The sequence below is a fragment of the Camarhynchus parvulus genome, chromosome 2, assembly GCF_901933205.1.
Source record: "Camarhynchus parvulus chromosome 2, STF_HiC, whole genome shotgun sequence".
Classification (NCBI taxonomy): Eukaryota; Metazoa; Chordata; class Aves; order Passeriformes; family Thraupidae; genus Camarhynchus; species Camarhynchus parvulus.
The window spans coordinates 963,576-986,400 of NC_044572.1; the positions used below are offsets into that span (position 1 = coordinate 963,576).

At 55.2% G+C, this 22,825-nt stretch overlaps 2 protein-coding genes across 3 annotated transcripts; one reads left to right on the top strand and one right to left on the bottom strand.

The window, feature by feature from the left end:
* Positions 1 to 3,129: 3,129 nt before the first annotated feature.
* On the bottom strand, positions 3,130 to 15,036 carry LOC115917434 (zinc finger protein 282-like). Its single transcript, XM_030971485.1, is given in 11 exon segments — positions 3,130 to 3,862; positions 3,864 to 4,725; positions 6,318 to 6,428; positions 6,590 to 6,703; positions 7,350 to 7,442; positions 9,195 to 9,308; positions 12,657 to 12,773; positions 13,059 to 13,163; positions 13,593 to 13,694; positions 13,928 to 14,057; positions 14,520 to 15,036. Coding segments are annotated over 11 exon segments (2,130 nt in total). The 5' UTR covers positions 14,838 to 15,036; the 3' UTR covers positions 3,130 to 3,798.
* A 2,257-nt stretch (positions 15,037 to 17,293) lies between these two features.
* Positions 17,294 to 22,609, top strand: LOC115917435 (zinc finger protein 775-like). 2 transcript variants are annotated; one of them, XM_030971487.1, is made up of 5 exons: positions 17,294 to 17,777; positions 18,669 to 18,779; positions 19,125 to 19,476; positions 19,576 to 19,701; positions 20,124 to 20,262. In XM_030971487.1, exons 1-5 carry the CDS (start codon positions 17,555 to 17,557, stop codon positions 20,131 to 20,133), a joined length of 822 nt encoding a protein of 273 aa, XP_030827347.1. In that variant the 5' UTR covers positions 17,294 to 17,554; the 3' UTR covers positions 20,134 to 20,262. The 2 variants fall into 2 exon arrangements, with proteins under 2 accessions (XP_030827347.1, XP_030827346.1); XM_030971486.1 differs by lacking the exons at positions 17,294 to 17,777; positions 18,669 to 18,779 and having other exon boundaries at positions 19,193 to 19,476; positions 20,124 to 22,609.
* The last annotated feature ends 216 nt before the right edge of the window (positions 22,610 to 22,825 follow it).

Genomic DNA, 22,825 nt, shown 5'->3' on the forward strand with positions numbered 1-22,825 from the left:
ACATCCGGACAAAACTCAAGCAGAAACACGCACGCAAAAAAAGCTCCTTTAAGGAAGTTTCCTTTAAGTTAAAGGAGCTCTGACCCCAAACAGGCTCTTCCCTGACTCTGTTCCTCTATTTTTTCCCCACGGTCCCACCGACAAAGTGACAGGTGACAAATCCAGACTCCTATTAGTAAAAGAAATAAATCGTGTTCTCATAAGGCCACGACAGAGTCCCGTGAGAAACCCTGAACACGAGCAGAAGGGCTCGGAAGGAGGATGTTTAACCAGCAGGGCCGTGTCCCGCTCCAAGGGGATGGAAGTTCCTCAGGCGTGGAGATGCCCCGGGTCCAAAGGGAACAACAAACAGAGGGTCCCGAAAGAGCTACGAAGTTTGATTAGTAAATTATACACTTGGCATGGAAATTGCCATGAGTTAGCAGCTGGTCTTCTATTAGTAAATTAAAAAGGAAGCAGGGGCGAGGGGAGAGGTGAGGGAACATCACCAGTCCTGGCTCCAGCGCCGATCCGGGTGCGCAGGGTCCCGAGGATGCTGTGGGAACACCTTCTTATGGGTAAATTTTCCCCGCCCCGGCATCAGGTTTCCCACTTCCCATGCAAATGAGGGAGTGCGCGCAATCCTGCTGCGGGACCGTTCTGGAGCCGGGTCTGGGGGCTTTGCGGGGCTGTGGTGATCGCGATGCTCCTCTGCAGATCTGCCTGCTCGCTTCCCCGCTGCCCTTGCCCCGTGTTTGTCGTGTCTCCGCGTCCCCAGGGGGAGTTGCAACAGCACCGGCCAATGTGCCGTGCCCTCCTCTCCCACCACATCCTGCTCTATCCCGCTCCTTATCAGCGTTTAGGGCACAGCCTTAACTCCTTGGAGCCTTAGCCGCTACAAGTGCACAGATTAGAACGGGATGGAAACTCGGGGTGATCCCGAGAACCGGGCAAAGCTCATTCCTTACCTCCTGCAACATCCCCCGAATCTCCTGGAGCTCGGGAAACGGCTCATGAAAAGCGAACCCGTTCCATCAGAGCCGGGCTCATTTGCAAGAGCATCCCGGGCGCTGAGGAGGGAAACAATCCGGAGCCAGGGCCGGGAACTGCCCGAGCTTTGCATAACAAAGGGCACAGTGAGGGACACAGCAGGAGCCGCTCATCCCACATTTTCTGTTTAGGTGGAGAGGTGAGAAAAGCCCGGAGAGGGGGTGGAATTCCTTTGTTTGGGGTCCCCGCGTGGAGGCACCACCTTGAGCTGTTACCCTGTTGTTGTATCAAGGTCAAATTATTGCAAGGATCCAGCTGACCGAGGCTCTGCAATGGGAAATCTGGGATGGAGTCTGTGAGGAAACCTGTGTGAGTGTGGTGTGGGATCAAACAGGGACCCATGGGCTCACGGGAGCCGGTCCCAGCTCAGGTACTGCTCAGCTGTGACTCCACAGTGGCTCCTAGATGGGCAGGCAGGGAAAGTTCCTTAATAGCCACACACCCAGCACGGGGAATCTTATCCATGCAGCCAAAATGATGGCCTGGATATTCACATTCCAGCTGGTTCTTGTCAACAATTAATAAACATTTTTAATAGACACGGGAGCACAATATCCAGTATTAACATAACAGCATGCTGGTGTAGGACCCGGAGGGCAAAGAGTTAAAATCCCTGGAGCAAATCCCCCTGTGCCAAACTACTCAGGGTGATTTATGGCTCCTGGGTGAGGAGCAGGAATCTGCCAACCTTAACCCCAAAAGAATTCCAGAGGCTACAGGGCACTGACTCCACACAGCACCTGCGCTCCTTGATTTAAAATCAAAGCACAACAATGGTAAATTCCTGATGTGGCAGGAATGGGAATTTCTGGAGCTGCAGCTGAGCTGGCCCCAGTAAGAGCTGTGGGTCCCAACACCGTGTGGGCAGTGCCCTGGGGGCACCATCCCAGGCACCAAGGAGTTAAAGTGCTGCTGTGTCCCAAACCTGGGTAACAAGGGACAAACTGGAATAAGACATGGCTGCAGAGGGGGACCCTCTGAAATTTTCAGCCACTCTGATTTTTCCAATTTTGGGCTTGTCTTCCTCCTTTTCTTCCTTAACTCTTTCTGCAGTTACTCAGTTTTCACTGACAGCAATAATTCAGCTCTTTCCCTCCCTTTCATTTCCTCTCTGGGCTCTTATTTCTCTCTACCACGCTTTTTCCTGCCTAAATTCTCAAATAATTGTCTTTCCCTGCATTCTGCTGAAGCACGTAGAGTCCCAGGCTGGTCATTTTTCAGGCCCAGGTTTATCACTTTGGATTCTGTAGAAGGCCAGGAGATAAAGGGCTGTGTCTCAGCTGTGGAGCCAGCCAAGGACTGTTGTGTGAGACACTGAATGGGGAAGGACAGGATGTGGCTGGAAAAGGGGGGCACACGGAGCAGGGACAGCTCTTTTTTGGGACAAACACCCTTATTCTGGCTCCTGGAGATAGCACAGCATGCACAGCACAGGGCAGGGAGTGTCCAACAAAGGCTGATCAATCAGGGGGGATCAAAACCACCAGAGACCCCCTGATCCATTTCTAAGAGGATCCAGAGGCATGGACTGTGTCTGCAGACTTGTTTGCATCAAAAGTGAAAAAAGTAACCCAAGGGCGTGGAAAATGTGGCTGTAAAAGGGTGATCCAGGGCTCACAGGGCACCTCTGGGATCCTGAACACAGCTGGATTGATGCTGGAGCCAGGATGGTGATGTCCTTCCCTTCATCTATCTGATCTCCCTCTCTCTTCCTTCTTTTCTTTTACCTTTTTATTTCTCTTCCTACCAGAAGGGCAAAATATACCAATTCCCATGCTGAGAGTGGAATTTGCTGTTAGAACTTTTTGTGAGCTTTTTTGGACTCTTCTGACACCTGTCATTCCTCTTGGACCACGGGCATGTACAAACCTTGAGAGTTTCTTCCCTCTTGGGAGTGGAGCACACAGAGCTGAGGGAGGAGGCTGCAGGAGCAGAGCTGCCCTCACCTCCAGCCAGCCTCCTCTCCAGCAGATCCTGTTATCAGTGCTCGGGACACAGCAGCTCATTAACTCTGTGTTTCCCAGGTTTCTGCAGCATCTCCATGCTCTGCTTTCAAAGGATTTGGAAAACTGAACAAACACAGAAGTCTGTGAACAATGTGGGAAAAGAAATGCAACACAACTTTAAGGCTATGCAGAATTAAAACCATATTCCAGGCTCCCAGGCCATCCTACAACTCCCAGGAAGGATCTCACCCTTCAGGAATTCTCCCTTGGGGCTCAGCAGCGAGGAGCCCCAGGATCTGAATGGGAATAAGCTGCCTCCCAGGCTCTGCAGCCTTCTTTCTGTTTGCCACAGAAGAAAGAGGCTTCCTCCTACAGCCACAGGGGCAACACTTCCTTTCCCAAAGCACCTCACCCAAGTGTGTGTTTCCTGACACCGTTCCACTCGTTAGTGGACAATTAATACCTTTAACTCGTTCCCAGCCCAGTCCAAGGACTCTGGATTCCTGGGATAACATTTTGGATACATTTTGGATCATTTCTCTCTATTCAGACAACTCTTCTTTGTAACACACATCACAAATTGCTCCGTGTCAACGTGGTTTCTCTCCCACACGGACTCACAGCCAGCAGTACCTCCAAAGTCCACCTCCCCAAATCCACAGGCACTGGTGAATGCTGTCTAGCACAAAATAACCCCCAGCCAGCTCCTTTCTCCTGGGAAGGGCTCAGCATGGCTGCACCACAGCCTCCTCCTGCCATCAGGGTCTGCCACAGAGCTGGGGCTGCTGCCCTGGAGGATGCACCAAGGGACGTGGGGGATGTCCTACATGGAATGCATCACGGAGCCCCTGATGTTCCCGCAGGGCCAGCTGGCCAGTGGCACGCGGCTCCTGCATGTGACCTTCCTGATGCTTCAGCAGGCTCCTCTTGAGCACAAAGCTCTTGCTGCAGAGAGGACACTGGAAAGGCTTCTCCCCCGTGTGCCGGCGCTGGTGGTTCAGGAGGTTATCCTTCCTCCTGTAGGTTTTGTCACACTTGGAGCACTTGTAGGGCCTCTCTCCTGTGTGACTCGTCTGGTGCCTCACGAGCCACGAATGGCAAACAAAGTCTTTCCCACAGTCGCTGCAAATGTAGGATCTGCCCCGGCCCTGGCTCTGCTGCTGGGCAGGGCTGCCCCGGGCCAGGGGCGGCTCCCAGCAGGGGCTGGATCCCGATGTGTCCGTGGGGAAGCTCTCCTCGTTTTCAGCAGCCTCCTCTGTGCCCAGGCTGTCCTGCTCACGGGGCCTGCCTGTGCCTGGGGGAGTCTCCCCAGACTCGGAGCGGGGCCCTGGCCCCTCACAGGGGGTGGGAGCAGCTCCAGGGCCCATTCCCTTCTCTCCCAGGCCCATTCCCTTCTCTCCTGGGTGTAGGTGCAGCAGAGGGAACATCCTCTCGTACGTGGGGCCTGGAAACATGTCCCCTTCTCCCTGCAGGTCCTGCTGTGGGCAGTTTCTCTCACACTTGTACATACAGGGCCTCTTTTCCAGGCTCTTTTCCTGAGCACTAAAGAAATCGTACTGAGCATCGCCTCCAAGGCTGTTCCCATTCCCCGGAGTGGCTGTTTCCATCATTTCTGAATTCCACTGACTGTCCCATGTCACTCCATGGCTGGGATCTTTGGGGAACACCTCTCCCGGCCTTCCTGGTACCTCTAAGTCACAGGTCTTGCTCTCCAAGCAGTTTGCTGGATGGTCCCTCTTCAAATTTTCATCTGAAACAGAGATTTCAGAGATTTTTAATTCAGGAGTCCCCTTAGGAATGTTCCTCCCAGCCCAAAGCCACATCTTTAATACTGAGGGAGGAACAAAGTACCAGCATTCACTGAAACAAAAGTTCCAGGAAAATAGAAGGACTTTTTTCAACTTTATTTTTAAAAATCTACATAAAAAATGACTGCTGCAGTCTCAGATTCAGCCTCTCACTCAGATAACAGAGCAGACACTGTCCCACCTCAGTGTTCCCAGCTGCTCTCCAGACACTCTCCTGAGCATCTCCAGGAGCAGAGCCCAAGCAGGGCCCTGAGCTGGCTCAGCAAGTCACAGAACTATGGGCTCTGCTGAGCTGGGAGACACCCACAAGGATGGAGTCCAATCTCTGGCCCTGCATGGACACCCCAACAATCCCACCCTGTGCCTGAGAGTGTTGTCCAACTGCTCCCTGAGCTCTGGCAGCCTTGGGGCTGTGCCCATTCCCTGGGGAGCCTGTTCAGTGCCCAAACACCCTCTGGGGGAAGAACCTCTTCCTGATATCCAACCTACACCTCCTCTCCTGAGCTTATCAGAAGCACTCTCTGCTCCCAGGAACTTGTGCTGTCCAACAAGCACCTGTTTTTTAGCGAACAGCCTCAGAACCTCTTTGTCTTGCCTGAATAACAACCCAAGTGGAGTAACATTTTTGCTATGGAACTTTCAAAAAAAGTCACTGATTTTAATTGCAGCCAGGATGGGAAATCACTGATTAAAGCCCACTCTCCTGTGACCCTATAAACTGAGGTCCAAAGTGAGACCCACAGAAGTCTCAATTCCCAGAAAATAAAGGAATGTGTGTCCCAAACACTGATAACTGGATGGAACCGGAGCCATGAGAAAGAACAAGATGTGGCTGGAGAAGGGGGTGCCATGTGGAGACAGGGCAGGAATTTCTGGGACAAACATCCTTGTTGTAGCTCCTGGAGACAAGCACAACACAGAGCAAAGGCAGGAACGAGGTCAAGAAGTGGGAATGGATTACAGGGGTGAGGATCAAGAACACCAAAAATCCCCAAAGCCTCCAAACCATTTCCAGAAATGCCTGGAAGAACTGACAGCATGGGAAGTGAGAAACTTGTCTTCAGGGCAGGGAACCCTGGCCATAAAAAGGACTGAGGGTGTCCTCCATCCCCTCACCCACATTGCTGACAAAGACATCAAACACAGTGGCCCCAGTATGTCCCCAACCCTGGGGACAGCACTGGTGACTGGCCACCAGCTGATGTCACTCCCTTGCCCAGCACTGTGGGCCCAGCCCTGAGCCAGGTTTTTGTTCAGATAAAAGCAGCACCAACTTGACCCATGCAGCTCTGGGCTTGCCTCAGCACAAGCCCAAGCCAGTGCCTCTGACAGCTTTTGGCTGGCTCAAGAGGGAAGGAGCCTCTTCAGCTGAGAGACTCAATTTTTTTGTGACCAAATATTAACCAGCAGACTGAGGTTTGTCCCAGTTCTCTCATGGTTAACATTGCAAGGTTGTGACATTTCACACAGTATTAAAAAATACTCTAAACTGGATTTACTGTCCCCAAAATCCCAGCTGAAATCCATTACTGACCTGTACTTGGATCCCCAGAGATTTCCTCTTTCTGCAAGCCCTGTTGTTCAGAGCAGGGTGGCTCCTCTTGTTCAATCCCCGATGAAACATCTCTTGCATAAGTCTGAAATCCTGTTCATTGGGGAGAATTTACACAACTGAGAAACACCAGAGGAAGGCACAAAGCCTGGATAATTTGGGAATGCACAGCAGTAACAAAGCAGCAGGGAAAGCACAACAGGAAGAGCCAGTAAGGGACAATTCCTGCAGTGGAGTTTTTGGCAGATCCTCACCTGTGGCAGGATCTCTCTGGAGGTGCTCACCCTCTGTGCCTGGCAGCTCCCTGGCATCCACCTCGCTGCCTTTCCTGGTCTGACTGGATGCCTCAGGCTCGTAAAATCCTTGCTCTGCTGAGGGAAGAAGTTCAGGAGAAGTGTATCATACCTGCCTAAACTTAGGATTTCACAAGGCTGAAAAGCTGCTCTGGTCTGGGCTTTCTTTGGAGGTTGTTACCCCAAGCCAAGCTCCCCCAAGCCCAGTTTCTTAAGGAAACCTTTGGAAAAGTCTAAAAATCCCAGCTAGCTACAAACACAGGGAGCCAAGTACAGCTCTAGTGGAGCCAACAGGCAGCACCACTACCTTTGTGAAGAGTGAGGAAAATCTGCAAAGCAGAGCAGCTGATTTGTAAAACAAAGAGGTTCCAAGTGAGAGGGCAAAGAACAGGGCCCTGGGCTCTGCAGCCTTTCAGAGCAGTCTGTGTGCTCCTCCTTACCCAAAAAAACCCCAAAAGGGAAGGGAGGAGGGGAAAAGCAACTTGAAGGAATTTAGGGAGAGCCACACTTGGATAAAAGCCACCCATGCAGCCACTAACTCCAAAATGTCCATGAGAAGGGAAAGGGGCAACACCAGCCCTCACGTGGGAGATCTGCTGGCAAGTCTGCGCAGAACTTCTTAAAGATTTGGAATACATGAGCAGAGGTGGGGAATTTAATCACACCACCTGGAATTTAATCCCTCTGTTTCATTTTCCCTCTGAGGTATGCAGTTACTCACCTGGGCAGGGCTCTCCAGGAGCTTCTGCAGCCTCCTCCTTCCGATCTGCAGTGCACAACCCTTCCTCTTGCTTAATCTGGATTATGCTGTCTTCTGTTAACAGGAACCAGTGTTATTTTATCACCATATAAAATTAATTCCAATTGTCAGCCCAGCCCAGGCAGAGCTACTCTGTTCTAGCTCACATTCCAGAGAAAACCTCGCTCCAGTTCTAGCTCCTGCTGACCAAGGCCTCTTGAACAGACCTGAAATGTTGGTTACAAAACCCTCAGCAGATGTTTGAACCTGAGAAATGCACAGAATTTTCATGCAAGTGAAAACATGTTCTCCAGGGCCCCAGGAGAGGCCAGAGCCACTTGAATTCTTGTCCTTGAGTTTCATTTCTCTCTTGGTGCTGCCAGGGTTCTGTTTCCTTTTCAATCCCTCTCAGTCACACACCACTTCTCACCCATCAGAGAAATACTCACGAGAACAGAGTTCTTAAAGAAATTCATTCAAGTAATGAGAAAAGAAAAAAGAAAACAAAAGTCTGTAGAGAAAATAAAGAAAAGGAGATGGGCCAGTGCTCTGCACCCTTACAGTGCAGACCCGGCCAAGGGACTGGAGGATTTCCCAGGAGAGGGCAAAAGAAGGGTGTGATGGAAGGTCCTGGAAAGGCTGGTGGGGATGGAATGCCTGACAGAAGCAGTTGGGACACCAAACTCAGCACAACAAGTGCCTTGGAGAGATGCTGGTCATAGAATTGTAGAATTGTTGAGGTTGCAAAAGCCCTTTAAAGTCATCTAGTCCAACCATTCCCCCAGCACTGCCAAGGCCACCACCGACCATGTCCCCAAGTGCCACATCCAAGTGGATTTTAAATCCCTCCAGCAATGGGGACTCCACCACTGCCCAGGGCTAGACAGACTTTTTAGGGAAGGAATTTCCCCAGTTTCCACCCTGAGCCTGCCCTGGCCCAGCCTGAGGCCGTTCCCTCTCCTCCTGTCCCTGTTCCCTGGAGCAAAGCCCAGCTGTCCCCCGCTGTCCCCTCCTGTCAGGATGTTGAACATTGCATGCAAGATGTTTTCCATTACCATCTGTATGGCAGATTACCTTTGTCAAGTGGGCAGTTTGCCTTATTTCTGTCTTTGAGTGACCACATTCACACCTCCCTCGGGAGGGGGCATTGCTGATAACAGACTATTGAATATCAGTGCATGACTGATAAGAACTATAACATCCCATTGGGAGATGCTCCACCCAGAGGGAGGAACCAAGCATTGCTACCCAGATATAACCTGAGATTCTGGAACACCAGCACGGCTTTTCTCCACAGGATTCCCCAGAGGAACAGCAGCTGCCTCTTCCCCCACTGGATCTTCAGAGGAAGACTACATCCTTCTCTACAGATCCTCCTTGCTCCAACAGAACCACACCTGATACTTCAGAGGACTGCAGCCACATTTTCAATCGGACTGCCACCAACACCCTGACCAACAGAGTGTCAAGTTGAGTTCTGACTCTGTCAGTGTTGTTCCAGTGGACTGCATTGTTTATTTTATTTTTTTTCTTCCCTATTAAAGAACTGTTATTTCCTGCTCCCATATTTTTGCCTGAGAGCCCCTTAATTTAAAATTATAGCAATTCGGAGAAGTAGAGAAAGTTTACATTCTCCATTTCAGGAGAGGCTCCTTCCTTCCTTAGCAGACTCCTGTCTTTCCAAACCAATACACAGGAGTTGTGCAGAGCCACAGGCTCCCCCCTGAGCCTCCTTTTCTCCAGGCCAAAACACCACCCACACCCCAGATCCTGGCAGGTGCTCGGTGTCCCACATCCCTCTCCCACCATCGCCCTGACGCCACTCACCCGAGCCGGTCTCTGTGGGATTCCCTCTCACATCCCGCTGCTGGCAGCTCCGGGCTCCCGGCTGCTTCCTGCCCTCCGCCGGGGCCTGGGCCCTGTGTCCAGCGGCGTCCGGCCCTGCGGGGAATGGCGGCTGAGGGGCGGCCGGGGGCACCATGGGGCTCCTTTGCACCCGCCGTGACCCCGGCCACCCTTACTGCATCCTGGCCACACGCGCACCTGCACCTTGTCCACAGCACTCCGTGAGGGAACAGGGTCCCCCTCAGAGCCGTGAGGGGTTGGGGTTCAGCCCAGAGCCATGAGGGGAGAGGGTCCTCCTCAGAGCCATGAGGGAACAGGATCTTCAGAGCTGTGAGGGATTGGGGTCCACCTGGAGCCGTGAAGGAACAGGGTCTCCCTCAGAGCCATGAAGGAACAGGATCCCCCTCACAGCTGTGAGGGATCATGCTCCACCCAGAGCCATGAGGGAATGGGATCCTCCCTCAGAGCTGTGAGGGATTGGGGCCCACCAGAGACATGAGGGAGCAGGATTCTCCTCAGAGCTGTGAGGGATTGGGGTTCAGCCCAGAGCCATGGGGGAACAGGATCCTCAGAGCTGTGAGGGATTGGGGCCCACTCAGAGCCATGAGGGAGCAGGATTCTCCTCAGAGCAGTGAAGGATTGGGGTTCAGCCCAGAGCCGTGAGGGAACAGGATCCCCCTCAGAGCCATGAGGGATTGGGTTCAGCCCAGAGCCATGATGGAAGAGGATCCTTCTAAGAGCTGTGAGGGATTGGGGTCCACCCAGAGACATGAGGGAACAGGGTTCCCCCCCTCAGAGCTGCGAGAGACTGGTGTTCCACCCGGAGCCAGGATGGAATAGGATTCTCCCTCAGAGCCAGAGGGATTGGGGTCCACCCAGAGCCATGAGGGAGCAGGATCCTCCCTCAGAGCTGTGAAGGATCAGGGCTCAGCCCAGAGCTGTGAGGGAACAGGATCCTCCGAGCTGTGAGAGATTGGGGTTCAACCCAGAGCCAAGAAGGACACAGGGCCCTCTTTGATCCATGAGGGCCAATTCCCTCAGTGTGGGATCGGGGCTCCACCCAGAGCCATGACAGAACAAGGTCCTCAAAGCCATGAGGGATCAGGGATCCTCTCAGAGCCATGAGGGGTCAGGGTCCCACTTAGAGCTGTGAGGGATCAGGGTCCCATCCGTGCTGTGAAGGGCTTGGGGAGCTTCTCAGAGCTATGAAGGATTGAGGATCCTCTCAGAGCCATGAGGGAACAGGGTCTCCTCACAGCACTGAAGTGTCCCTTTCTGTGTCACTTCACATTTTGTCTTGAATTCAGGACTCTATTTTGCAATTCAAACAACACAAATCCCAAAATAGCTCAGAGATTTGCTACAAATACATGTATTTGTCTCTGAAATTCAGGAGAGCTGGGCTGGAACAGAGAAACTGTGTCTGACTGTAAAATACTGCATCACCTCTGATATCAAAGGCAGCTTCAAAAAGTGATGAAACATGGAGCATGTAAAATACAGAAACAGCCCAGAAAGGGCACCTCAGGTTGTTTGTAGAATAATCCAGCAGTGCTGCTGAGATGATCCCAAACAGAACTCAGGATATTCTGGTCACAAGGGAATCACAAATGTCCCTCCACTGCTTCAAAGGGCCACAACTTTCCCTCTTTATCCCAGAATACATCCTGCTCTTATGGAAGGAATCCTGGAATGGTTTGGGTGGGACCTTAAAGCTCATCCAGTGCCACTCCCTGCCACGGGCAGGGACACCTTCTACTGTCCCAGGCTGCTCCAAACCCTGTCCAACTTTTCCTTGAACACTTCCAGGGATCCAGGGGCAGCCATAGCTTCTCTGGGCACCCTGTGCCAGGGCCTGCCCATCCTCAGCCAGGAATTCCTTCCCAATAACCCACCTAACCCAGCCCTCAGCCAGCAGGAAGCCTTTGCCTCTATTACCCTGCAATTTAGGGCACAAAGAATATTTTAAAAAATGAAGCTATAAAATGTTTTAACCCAAGTTCTAACTGGACCAAAACACAGAGTGTAATTTTCCCTCTTTCTGTACTAAACCAAAATTTTAGGGAGAGTTCTAAACTGATTTGTTCCTGAGTGAAATCTGACCGAGCAGATTGTGACTGGAAGCTGGTTTCTGTCTCCAACAATTAAATCCACAGGAGATGAAATGCAGCAGGCACCCCAACAGTTCAATTGTCATGACACCATCGAGTCAAGAGGTTTGATGTCTCCATGACATTTTTATATGAGATGAACTGTTGATTTCACGGATTTCCTTGGGAGGGAAAAGCTCTATTCAAGTCATCTGACGGTCCACAGAACCCATGGATTCTTGGATAAGAACAAGCTAAAAATGCTCTTCACAACTGAGCATTTTGACTGAAAGGCCAAATTTTATGCTGAACCAGAAAGCATAAACTTTTCCATGGGAAACTGATTTCTGTGTGACCTAAACAATAATGAGGTCATTATTATTTAGGTGTTTTGATTTGTTAGTTCTGTTTATTTTCACGTTCTTTCTTCTCCACCTTCCATATTGGGGTCTAAATTTCTCTGTAAATTGCAATATTCTACCACTCTTGTGACAGCACTCACAGGGACTCTGGAGGGCAACAACCCCCCTGAACTCATGTTTCAGAACAAACAGCTGTTGTCAAAACACAAGTGAAATGCACCAAGAAATAAAAAAACTGCAAAAACTCAAAACAAACCACAAACTAAATATTTTTTCTCTTCCTGGACTCAACCACAACACTGAAAATGTTTTGCCGACTGCAGGATTGATGTGATCTGGGTGAGAATTGTATTGTGAGCTTATTTACACCCTATTTTTAGACATTTTTACACTTCAGGCCTGTTTGGTTCTTGGATTCACACATAGAGAACCATTCTCCTGCTCAGGTTCCACCACAGTATTGAAAAACAATTAAAAACAATTGAACACCATGGTTTTTTTTTATTTGAGGTCAACTTCTGTCTCTCCATCCATAAGGTACAATACTACAAACTACCATTTACAGCAGGAAAAATGATGTGAAAAATAAAAAAGATTGAAAGAAAGCATTTAGAACTTCACAGGCTTAATGTTATTTTTATTAAGAATCAAGTGTTTACTGCTGCAAATTTAATCAGCATTTTTCAAACAGACAGAAACAAGCTCCCTGCCCTGAATTATTCTCAACTTAATGATTCATCATATTCCGAGGGATCCATTCCAGGTGTGCCAGAATCCCTACCTGCAGTGCCTCATCCTCTCAGCTCTTTCACCTTCCCAAAAATAAACCTCTCCCCAGGCTTCCTGCCCACTCCCCACCTCAGCATGGCTCCTGCTCTCCCCCAGTGCCTCCCCTCAGCCCCCACATCCCAGCACGCTGTCCCACAGCAGGAATGTTGGGGATTCCCACACCCCCAGCAGCACAGGATGCTGTGGGATCGCTCGGAACTCACCCACACCAAGCTCAGAGAACTCCACACCCTCCATGGCTCCCTGCTCCTTTGCACGTGGCTCTTCCTCCTCTTCGGACTTCACGGTGACAGCAAAGCTCCACACTGGAATGCTGCAGTCTGCTGAGGAAAAGAGGAAACTCCTTTACTGGGAAAGAGGAAACTCCTTTACTGGGAAAGAGGAAACTCCTTTACTGGCTATCACAGCCCCAGTGGACTCCTCCCCAGCTGCCCCAGAAGTTTGTGCCCACTCACCCACCCTGCTGCCACACACAGCCTCCCCAGCACCTTGTGTTCCTGCTCCTGGGAGCTCTGCTCTGCCCTGCAGGGAAGTGGTTCCCCCTGTTCCCCCTGTTCCAGAGGGTTCTCCACACCCTTGAGCCCAGGCCCTTCCACAACACTCACCATGGCCAGGTTCAGCCAGCCCTGCTCTTCCCTCCTGGCTTTCCTGTGCTTCTCTGCTGTCCCAGCTGCTCACATTGGGTTCAAACAGCAGAGCCTCTGCCAATGCTAGAAATCATGGAATCAGACCACAGAACCCCAGGAGGGTTTGGGTTAAACTTGTTCCACCCTCTGCCGTGGGCAGGGACACCTCCCACTATTCCCAGATTGCTCCAAGCCTTGTCCAACCTGGCCTTGGACACTTCCAGGGATCCAGGGGCAGCCACAGGGCAATCTGTGCCAGGGCCTCACCATCCTCACAGCCAAGAAGTGAGGATGTGACTGACACAAGTCTTCCTGACTTGTAATCCTTAAAATCAAACCTGTTACACTTTTTTATCACCCTCTGTTACTCCCCCTGAACCTGCTCCTTTTGAGATCCAAGAAGTTCCCTCTGAGCAAACCAGGACCATCACCTCGTGCCAGCCTCTGTGTGGTGACAGCACCACATGACCCTCACCCTCAGGATTAAAGCTTCAATTCATCCCTGGCCTGCACCTGGTTCTGCTGGGATCTCTCCAGGAGCCGCCTCCTCCTCACTGCAGGGCGCTTCTCCTCCCTGCAGCCGGGACAGGAGGGCAGGTTCAGAGATGACATCGTCTGACAAGGAACAGAGAAAGGAATGAGTGTTTCTGTGCTGCATCCACAGGGAGGAACACACCCAGCAGCATTCCCCAAACCAGCTCCAGCAGCTACAACACACGGCTGGGGAGCACAGAGAGTCCTCAAACACAGGCAGCGGTCTCACTGTGCTCCCCCAAATCTGCTTCCCACGTCTGGGAAAGATTCCCTAACCAGAAAGTGCTGATAAGTGACGCAACAGCAACACTCACCCAGCAGGATCAGGGCTTCTCTCTTCCCTGTCAGCACCTTTCCATAAAGCTCCCTCTGCCACTCCTCCAGGTTCTCCCACTCCTGAGTGGAAAAGCCGGTGGCATCGTTTTCCAACGCCACAGCCGGGGCCTGCAATCCCAAAAGCGACACTCAGCACGGCTCCTGGAACACAGAGAATGCTACTCCCTCCTTATCCCTGCTACCAGGGAAAGAAAATTCCTGTCTCGGGGCATCCTCTGGACACTGAGAGTAACATTTGGATCTTTGCTAAACTTTGGGAGATGAACTGTGTATTCCACAACATTCTCACTTCCCCCTGGAGCCTGATCCCGTTGGGGACCTCAGAGTGGGGAAGAACTTCCCGCTGTTGGTTGAAACGTGACAGCCCATCCTTTTGTAGGGAAAACCAGCTGAATCTAACAATACACAGGAGAATCACTTCCTGCTTCGTGCCTTCGCACGGCAGGCTACAGAAGAAATCTTGGCAGAGATCGTGGAATGATTTCCATGGCGGAAGGCTGAGGTGAGGAGCAGAGGAACCTCTGCGCTGTCCACGTCCCCCCCCAAGCCCCTTAAAGACCCATCCGTTACCTTGGGGGCCTCCACCCCGGGGGGCAGCCGCAGGATCCAGAGATTCCTGTTCTTCAGCAGGTTCTCCATGTTCTGCAGGCGCTTCTGGAGCCGCCCGTACTCCTGGATCAGGGTGTCCAGCGCCGCGCACTTGCTCTCTAGCTGGTTCCCGAACTCCCCGACCATTTTCTCGCAGTCCAGCTGCTTCTTCTCGCTGTTCCCGGCGCGGTGCTCCAGGCTGAAGAGGCGGGACGCGTGTGCGGCCACGCTGCGCTCCAGCGCCTGCACGGCCGCCACCACGGTCCACAGCGAGATGGTGCTGCCGCCCGCCAGCTCCATCGCCGCACCGGGAGCGGCGGAGCGCAGGGACCGGCTGCGGCACCGCGGCTGCCCAAGGCACACCGCGGGCCGGGAGAGCCTCGCTTCGGCCGCCGCACACCGGGGCCGGCCCGCCCCTTCCCGGGCCTCCCGCACCGGAGCTGGAGCTCTCCGCTCGGAGCGGCCCTCGCCCGCCGCCGCTCCTGCCTCGCCCCGCCGCCTTTCCTTTCCTTGCCGCCAAAAAGCGCCGCTTCCCCTTCCTCCTCCGCTTCCGCCGCCGCCACAGCGGCCCCCGCCGGCCGGCAGCCCCCGCAGTGATTGACAGCTGTTCGTCACCGGGAAGGGGCTGATGCTGATCGCAGTGGCAGGAAAAGCCCCCGGGGTTCCACCGCAGGACACGGAATCCCAGAATTCCTGGATGGAAGGGACCAGAGTGGGACAGTTGGTGGCACCTCCCTGCTCTGGCAGGGCCATCCCAGAACACAGGGCACAGGATTACATCCTGAGAGGTCCGGAATATCCCCAGGGAGGAGATCCCAGCCCCTCTCTGGTCTCTGCTCAGGGCTGGGCACTGCCCAGGGCAGAAGTTCTGCCTCCTGTGCTGGGAGAATTCCTGGGCTCAGTCTCTGCCCGTGGCTCTGGTGCCATTGCTGGGGCCCCTGGAGCAGAGCCTGGCCCTGCTCTGGCCCTCCCTGCACCCAGGGACACCCAGGGACACCCAGGGACACACGGGGACACCCAGGGCTGAGGCCCCTCTCAGCTGGGACTCCTCTCCAGGCTGAGCAGCCCCAGCTCCCTCACCCTTTCCTGGGCACCGAGATGCTCCAGGCCCTTGCTCAGCTCCAGGAGCTCCTGGCCCTGCTGTGCTGAGGATCCAGAGCTGGACACAGCACCCAGAGGTGCCTCCAGGGCTGAGCAGAGGGGCAGGATCGCCCCTGACCTGCTGGGAATGCTCTTCCCAATGCACCCCAGGATCTCCTTGGCCTTTTTTCCCTAGCACACGCTGTTGGCTCAAGGACAGCTCATTGTCACCCAGGACCCCCAGGTCCTTTCCCACGGAGCTGCTCCAGCAGGTCACTCTCAGCCTGTGCAGGTACCTGGGGTTGCTCCTCCCCAGCTGCAGCACCTGTGCTTGCCTTTGTTGAATTCCAGACATTTCCCCTCTGCCCATGTCTCCAACCTGCCGAGGTCCCTCTGAAGGGCCACACAACCCTCGGGGGGATCAGCCACTCCTCCCAGCTTTGAGCCCTCAGCGACCCCCTCACCCAGGCCAGCGATGAAGCAGGCAAACAACACCGAGCCCAGCAGAGCCCCGTCCTGCAGCCACACCCCGTGCCATCGCCCCGATGCTCCGGGAGCTGCCACTCAGCTGCTTCCCAACCCATCCCACTGCTCCATCCATCCAACAAACCAACCCACTCCTCCAGGAGCTCGGTGGAGCCTGGAAATGGACCAATCATCATGCGTCCTCCATCCATCCATCCATCCATCCATCCATCCATCCATCCATCCATCCATCCATCCATCCATCCATCCATCCATCCATCCATCCATCCATCCATCCAATTAATTATTAGCACCCTCCGGGAGTCGTGCCAAATCGATCGTTTTAATCCAAGCCACCCCTCCAGGAGCTCGGTGCCGCCCTCCCAACCCATCCCTCCCTCCCTCCCTCCCTCCCTCCCTCCGTCCATCTGTCCATCCATCCAAGCCACCCCTCCGGGAGCTCGGTGCCGCCCTCCCAACCCATCCCTCCGTCCATCCGTCCATCTGTCCATCCATCCAAGCCACCCCTCCAGGGGCTCGGTGCCGCCCTCCCAGCCCATCCCACCGCCCATCCGTCCAACCAACCCACCCCTCCGGGAGCTCGGTGCCGCCCTCCAAACCCATCCCTCCGTCCATCCATCCAACCAACCCACCCCTAGAGGAGCTCGGTGCCGCCCTCCCAACCCATCCCTCCATCCATCCATCCAACCAAGCCAGCCCTCCGGGCGCTCGGTGCCGCCCCTCCGGCGGCGCGTCCCGTGCGGTCCCGCCCCGGCCGCGGCGGCGCGGGGCCATGGCGGAGCTCCAGGCGCGCCTCGAGGCGCTGGAGCGGCGGATGGAGCGGGCGGAGGCGGCGCTCCGGGAGCTGCCCCTCGCCGCCCTGCAGCTCCACGGGGTGAGCGCCGCGATGGGAGAAGCGGGGGAGCCCCGGAGGGGGCGAGGAGGGGTCGCTTGTGGGGCTGAGGGTGAGACTGAGGGCGCTTAGGGGAGTGATGCGGGGCGAGGAGGGGTGGGAGTGGGATGAGGGAGTCACTTATGGGGTCGTTGTGGGGCTGGAGGTTAGGAGTGAGACTGGGGGGGGCATTGAGGGGCTGGTGGGAGGTTGAAGGGGAGCCTGGGGGTCGCTTATGGGGCTGTTGGAAGGAGGGTTTGTGGCTGGGAAGGAGCCTGGGGATCGCCCGTGAGGCTCTGCAGGGCTGGGAGCGGTTTGGGGGGCTCCCGAGGGGGCTGCGGTGGGTTTCAGGAGACGGGATGGGAATCCAGTGGTTCCCGGCTGGCCGGGAGCAGCTCGAGTGGCTCCTCAGGGGGCAGCAGTGGGTTTCAGGAAACTGGGGATGAATCCGTGGGACTCCTGGGGATCTGGGAGCTGTTTGAAGGAGCTGCGGTAGGTTTCAGGAGACTGGGGATGAATCCAGTGGGCTGCTGGGAGCAGGCTGGTTTAGGAGACTGGGAATAAGCACGGGGGTCTCCCTATGGGGGTTTGGGAGCTATTGAAGGGCTGTGGGGATCTGAGGGTCTGGGAGTTGTTCGGGGTCGCTGCCCTGTCCCCCATCCCAGCCGGTGCTGCAGGTCCCGTGCAGTTCGAGGATGTGGCAGTGCGGTTCAGCCGGCAGGAGTGGGCAAGCCTGGACGAGGGACAGAAGGAAATGTACCGGAGCGTCATGGAAGGCAACTACGAGATGCTGGTGTCCCTGTGTAGGCTGCGTTTGCGCCGGTTTGGCAGCCCCAGGGAGCTCTCTTGGGGTCATTTCTCTGCCTCTTTGCCTTTTGCTGCAATCTCCAGCTCTCAAATAATCCTCCCTTTCCCCTGTCCCCTCCGGCAGCGTTTGGAGCATGGCAGGGAGTCGCAGGACAGGGTAGTAAGTGCTTGGTGTCTTTTCCTCGTGAGGAACAGGTACATTGTTGGTGTTATCATCTCCCTGGGTTGTCACCTCCAAAATTCTCTGCCTGGGACACCCCTTTCCATGAGAATTTCCCCTACAATCCAACCCAAGCCTCCTCTTGAAGCTGTTTCCTCTTGTCCTGTTCCCTGGGAGCAGGTCCTGATTCCCTCCTGGCTGCACCCTCCTGTCAGGGAGCTGTGCAGAGCCACAGGGTCCCCCCTGGCCTCCATTTCTCCAGGCTGAGCCCCCCAGCTCCTGGTGCTCTGTTCCCCAGACACAGCACCAGGACACGTTCCCTGGACATGTTCCAGCCTCTCAATGTCTTCCTTGGCATGAGGGGCCAGAGTTGCCCCCAGGATTCAAGGTGGTCCCTCAGCACTGCCCTCAGGCAGTCAGGAGCCTCACAATTCCCTTCCCGTCATTCAGGGTATTTTCCTACCTGCAAGGTGAATTTCTGGGAGAACAGGGAATTCTGTAGCAGGGGCAGAGCAAGGATGGGTTTTCTTGCAGTTGTTCCCAGGGGACTGTCAGAGGCTGTTTTCCATATTCCCTGTCAGCTCTGCCTGCCGTTTCCTGTCTGTATCCATAACTCCCGTCGTGGTTGGAGATGAAGTTTCCTGGGTTGGGACTGGCTCTGTTGCCCAGCTGTGGGTGCAGAGTCCTGTCCCATCATGTTCCTGATGTCTGTCCTGCTCTTGCCCAGACTGTGCCCTGTCCAAGCCTGAGCTGTTACTGCAGCTGGAAAGTGAAGAGCTGAGCACGCCCCCGGAATTGGAGCCAGAGGCAGCAGAGGTGTCCCCAGAGCTGGCTGTAGGTGGGTGACACTGGGTTCCTTCTGTGCCACCAGCTTCTGGCTGCTCACTGGGACCGTGAATCCCAGAATGCCAGAATTTTGTGTTTGGGTTGAGAGGAATCTTAAAGCTCATCTCTTTCCAAGCCCAGGACACCTTGCACTAGTGCAGGTTGCTCCAAGCCTTTTCCAACCTGGGACACTCCCAGGGACTGGAAGGTGTCCACTGTGAGGGAACTCTTGCTGGGACATGTGGATAGCCTGGAAGCCCCTGCCCCATCAGCTGCTGGGTGTGAGGGATCCTGACACCCCATGGAGTGGGATTTTTCACTGGCTGCTGGTGAATCCAAATGTCCTTGTCCTCCACAGAGCCAGCCCAACAGAACCGCACCAGTGATGATGCACTGCTGGAGACAGAGACAATGGAGAGGGGCTGCAGGGAGCCCGAGGAAAGCGGGAATGTGGCAGAGAAACGTGGGAACCTGGTAGAGGAAAGCGAGAACCTGGTGGAGGAAAGCTGGAGCCTAGTGCAGATAAGTGGGAACCTGATAAAGGAAATCTGGGATGTGGCAGAGGAAAACAGGAGCCCGGCAGAGGAAAACAGGAGCCCAGCAGAGGAAAACAGGAGCCCTGCAAAGGAAAGTTGGGAACCCAGCAGAGGAGAGTGGGAACCTGATGGAGGAAAGCAGGAGCCCAGTGGTCCCAGAGAACTGCAGCACAGGTGAGTGCCTGGCAAATCCTGCTGCTGCTGCTGTGAGGGGTCCTGGACCCCTGCCTGGCTGTTCCTTACCCACCTTCATCACTGCTCTTGCCCTCACAGCACCTGTCCCTCTGGAAGCCACTGCTGTCCTGGCAGATCTCAGCCAGCCAACCCCGTGCCCTCCTCACCCGCTCTCCGTGCACTGTCAGGACACCGTGGGTCAGAACTGTTCTCCCCCTGCAGCAGGTACTGGGCCAGAACCCTTTGCCCTCCTTGGTGGGGCCAGCAGCTTGGGGGGGTTCTACTGGGCCTCTCTCCAGGCTTGGGGCTTCCAGGAAAGGGAAGCAAATCCTGTTACCAGCCCTGAAACTGTTTGGGATATGGCTTGGCATCAGCACACCTGCCCAGACATGCCCCAGGGTGGTTGTCAGAGTCCCTTGTCCCCCTGGGTGATGTTTTCCACCTCAGACTGCTCCTGGGGTGTCTACAGGGATCAGCCGTGGCTGTTCCTGGCTTTTACACAGTCCAGAGACTGAGCTGGAAGAGGAGAGTGGGGCTGGGATTTGTGCTGGCAGGAAGTGAGGGAGGGAGGGTGGGAGCAAAGCCCTTTGCTGTTCATGCCTTAAAACCATGTGGAAAGTGATGTTTGGATTCTAAAAAACTCCCAGGAGATGCTGAAGCGGGGATCCCAATGGAGGTGCCGCAGGAGGAGGTTGCTGCAGAGAAGCTGTCAATGCCCAAAACACCCTCTAAGGGTCTGGAAGAGGACAAGGGCCAGGAAGAGGAGGCTGTGAAAGATTCAGAGAATACTGGCCAAGATCTGGTGGCCGACATTCCTGAAGAACCGGGAAAGGAGGTGACACCAGATGTCCACAAAACGACAGAACAGGCAGATCCCAGCCCAGGGGAGCCGGAGAAGGACTCCTGCGTGGGCCGGCCCATGGCCTGCCAGCGAAATTCCACCCGGGAATTTTACTCCTGCCCCATCTGCAGGAAAACCTTCCTGCTGAAGATCAACCTCCTGATCCACCAGCGTGGCCACACCAACTGGGTGCCCTATGTCTGCGTCCACTGCGACCGCAAGTTCATGTCCAAGAAGAAGATCAGGCGGCACCTCCGCGCCTGGGCAGCCAACGGGACGTGCCAGCCCTCGGAGCTGGAGGTGTGTCCCAGCCAGGTGCCATTCCCAGCATCCCATCCCCAAACCTGGCCAGCTAACGGGACGTACCAGGCCTCGAAGCCAGAGGAGTGTCCCAGTAGGACACCATGCCCAACATCTCAGCCCCAAACCTGGGCACCCAATGGCACCTGCCAGCCCTTGGATGCAAAGGCATGTCCCAGCCAAGGGACACCATGCCCAACATCCCAGCCCCAAACTTGGGCACCCAACGTGCCCTGCCAGCCCTTGGATGCAAATGCATGTCCCAGCCAGGGGACACCATGCCCAACATCCCAGCCCCAAACTTGGGCACCCAACAGTGCCTGCCAGCCCTTGGATGCAAATGCATGTCCCAGCCAAGGGACACCATGCTCAACATCCCAGCCCCAAACCTGGGCACCCAACGGCACCTGCCAGCCCTTGGATGCAAATGCATGTCCCAGCCAAGGGACACCATGCTCAACATCCCAGCCTCAAACCTGGGCACCCAACAGTGCCTGCCAGCCCTTGGATGCAAATGCATGTCCCAGCCAAGGGACACCATGCTCAACATCCCAGCCTCAAACCTGGGCACCCAACAGTGCCTGCCAGCCCTTGGATGCAAATGCATGTCCCAGCCAGGGGACACCATGCCCAACATCCCAGCCCCAAACTTGGGCACCCAACGGCACCTGCCAGCCCTTGGATGCAAATGCATGTCCCAGCCAGGGGCCATGCCCGGCATCCCAGTGCCCAACATCCCAGCCCCAAACCTGGGCAGCCAATGGCACCTGCCAGGCCTCGAAGCCGGAGGAGTGTCCCAGCCAGACCCTGTGCCCGTCCTCGCAGCCACAAGCCCCGAGCAGGGACTGTGGCACGGTGTGGCAGGAGCCCGGCCCTGCCAGGTGCTCGCTGCCACCTGGAAAAGTGATGTACACGTGCACCGAGTGCCGGGAGAGCTTCTCCAACCAGGTCTTCCTGACGGTGCACCAGCGGCGGCACTCCGGCCACCACCTCATCCTGTGTCCCTGCTGCAACCGCAGCTTCACCTGGGTCTCGGATTTCGTCCGGCAGCACTGGATGCACATGGGTGTCCGGCCCCACCAGTGTGGCATCTGCCAGAAAACCTTCAAGAGGTTCTACCACCTCAAGGTGCACCAGAGGATCCACAGGCGGCAGGAGCGGCCGTTCACCTGCGCCAACCCGGGGCCCGTCGTGGCGGCACCCGCAGCTGGAGACGGGGTGGGAAGCCAGGCTGTGACCCCCCAGGGATGGGGCGCTGCTGTGGGACCTTGAGGTGTCCTCCCGGAATGGGAGGCCGCTGTTGGATCTCAGGGTGTACACCCAGGGGTGGGAAGCTGCTGCTGGAATTTGAGGTGACTTCCCAGAGGCTTGAGGTGACCTCCCACGATGCTGCTGATGGACTTTGAGGTGACGTCCCGGACACAGGGTGCTGCTGATGGACTTTAAGTTGGCCTCCCTAGGATAGGAGGCTGCTGTCTGATCTTGAGGTGAAGAATGGGATGCTGTTGCTTGTGGGCATTGAGGTGTCCTCTCAGGAATGGGATACGTGATGAATTTTGAGGTGTCTTCTCAGAAATAAGATGCTGCTGTTGAACCTGGAGGTGACCTCCTGAGAACAGGGTGGTGCTACTGGACCTTGAAGTGACTCCCAGGGATGCAATGCTGCTGCTGGATTTTGAAGTGACCTCCTGGGGACCGGAGGCCACTGTCAGACCTTCTCCCCTCTATCCCTCTCCAGATGAAGGCTGGAACATGGACATTTTCTGGCTCCCCTGCCCTGGTGTGGGGACAGGGGGCACCTGCCCAGCCCATGTGAGGGGGCTCCTTGTTCCCAAGCCCTGGTGGGGCGGGTGGGATGCTGGGAGTGGGTCCCTTTTGTGGAGAGTGCCAATAGATGCTGTAGAAACCAGGATGCTGCACGTGGATTCCTTGAGGGGGCTCTGGGAGGGTCCTGCTGGGTCTGCCTGGGTGGGCAGCACCAGGAACGGGATCTGTGGCATGGAGTGATGGAAGAGTGAGAATGGAACACTGGATGTGAGGTGTCAGCTGCTGCTGGGGGGCTGCAGTCCCAGTGTGAGAAGGGGTGGGATGGGATTGGGGGTCTGGATGGGCCTCTGGGAATGGCACTGGGGGTTGCTGGGCACTGCGGATTTGAGGGCTGGAGCTGTGGTCCTCATGCAGGGGTGGGAATGGATGGGGTGAGGATGG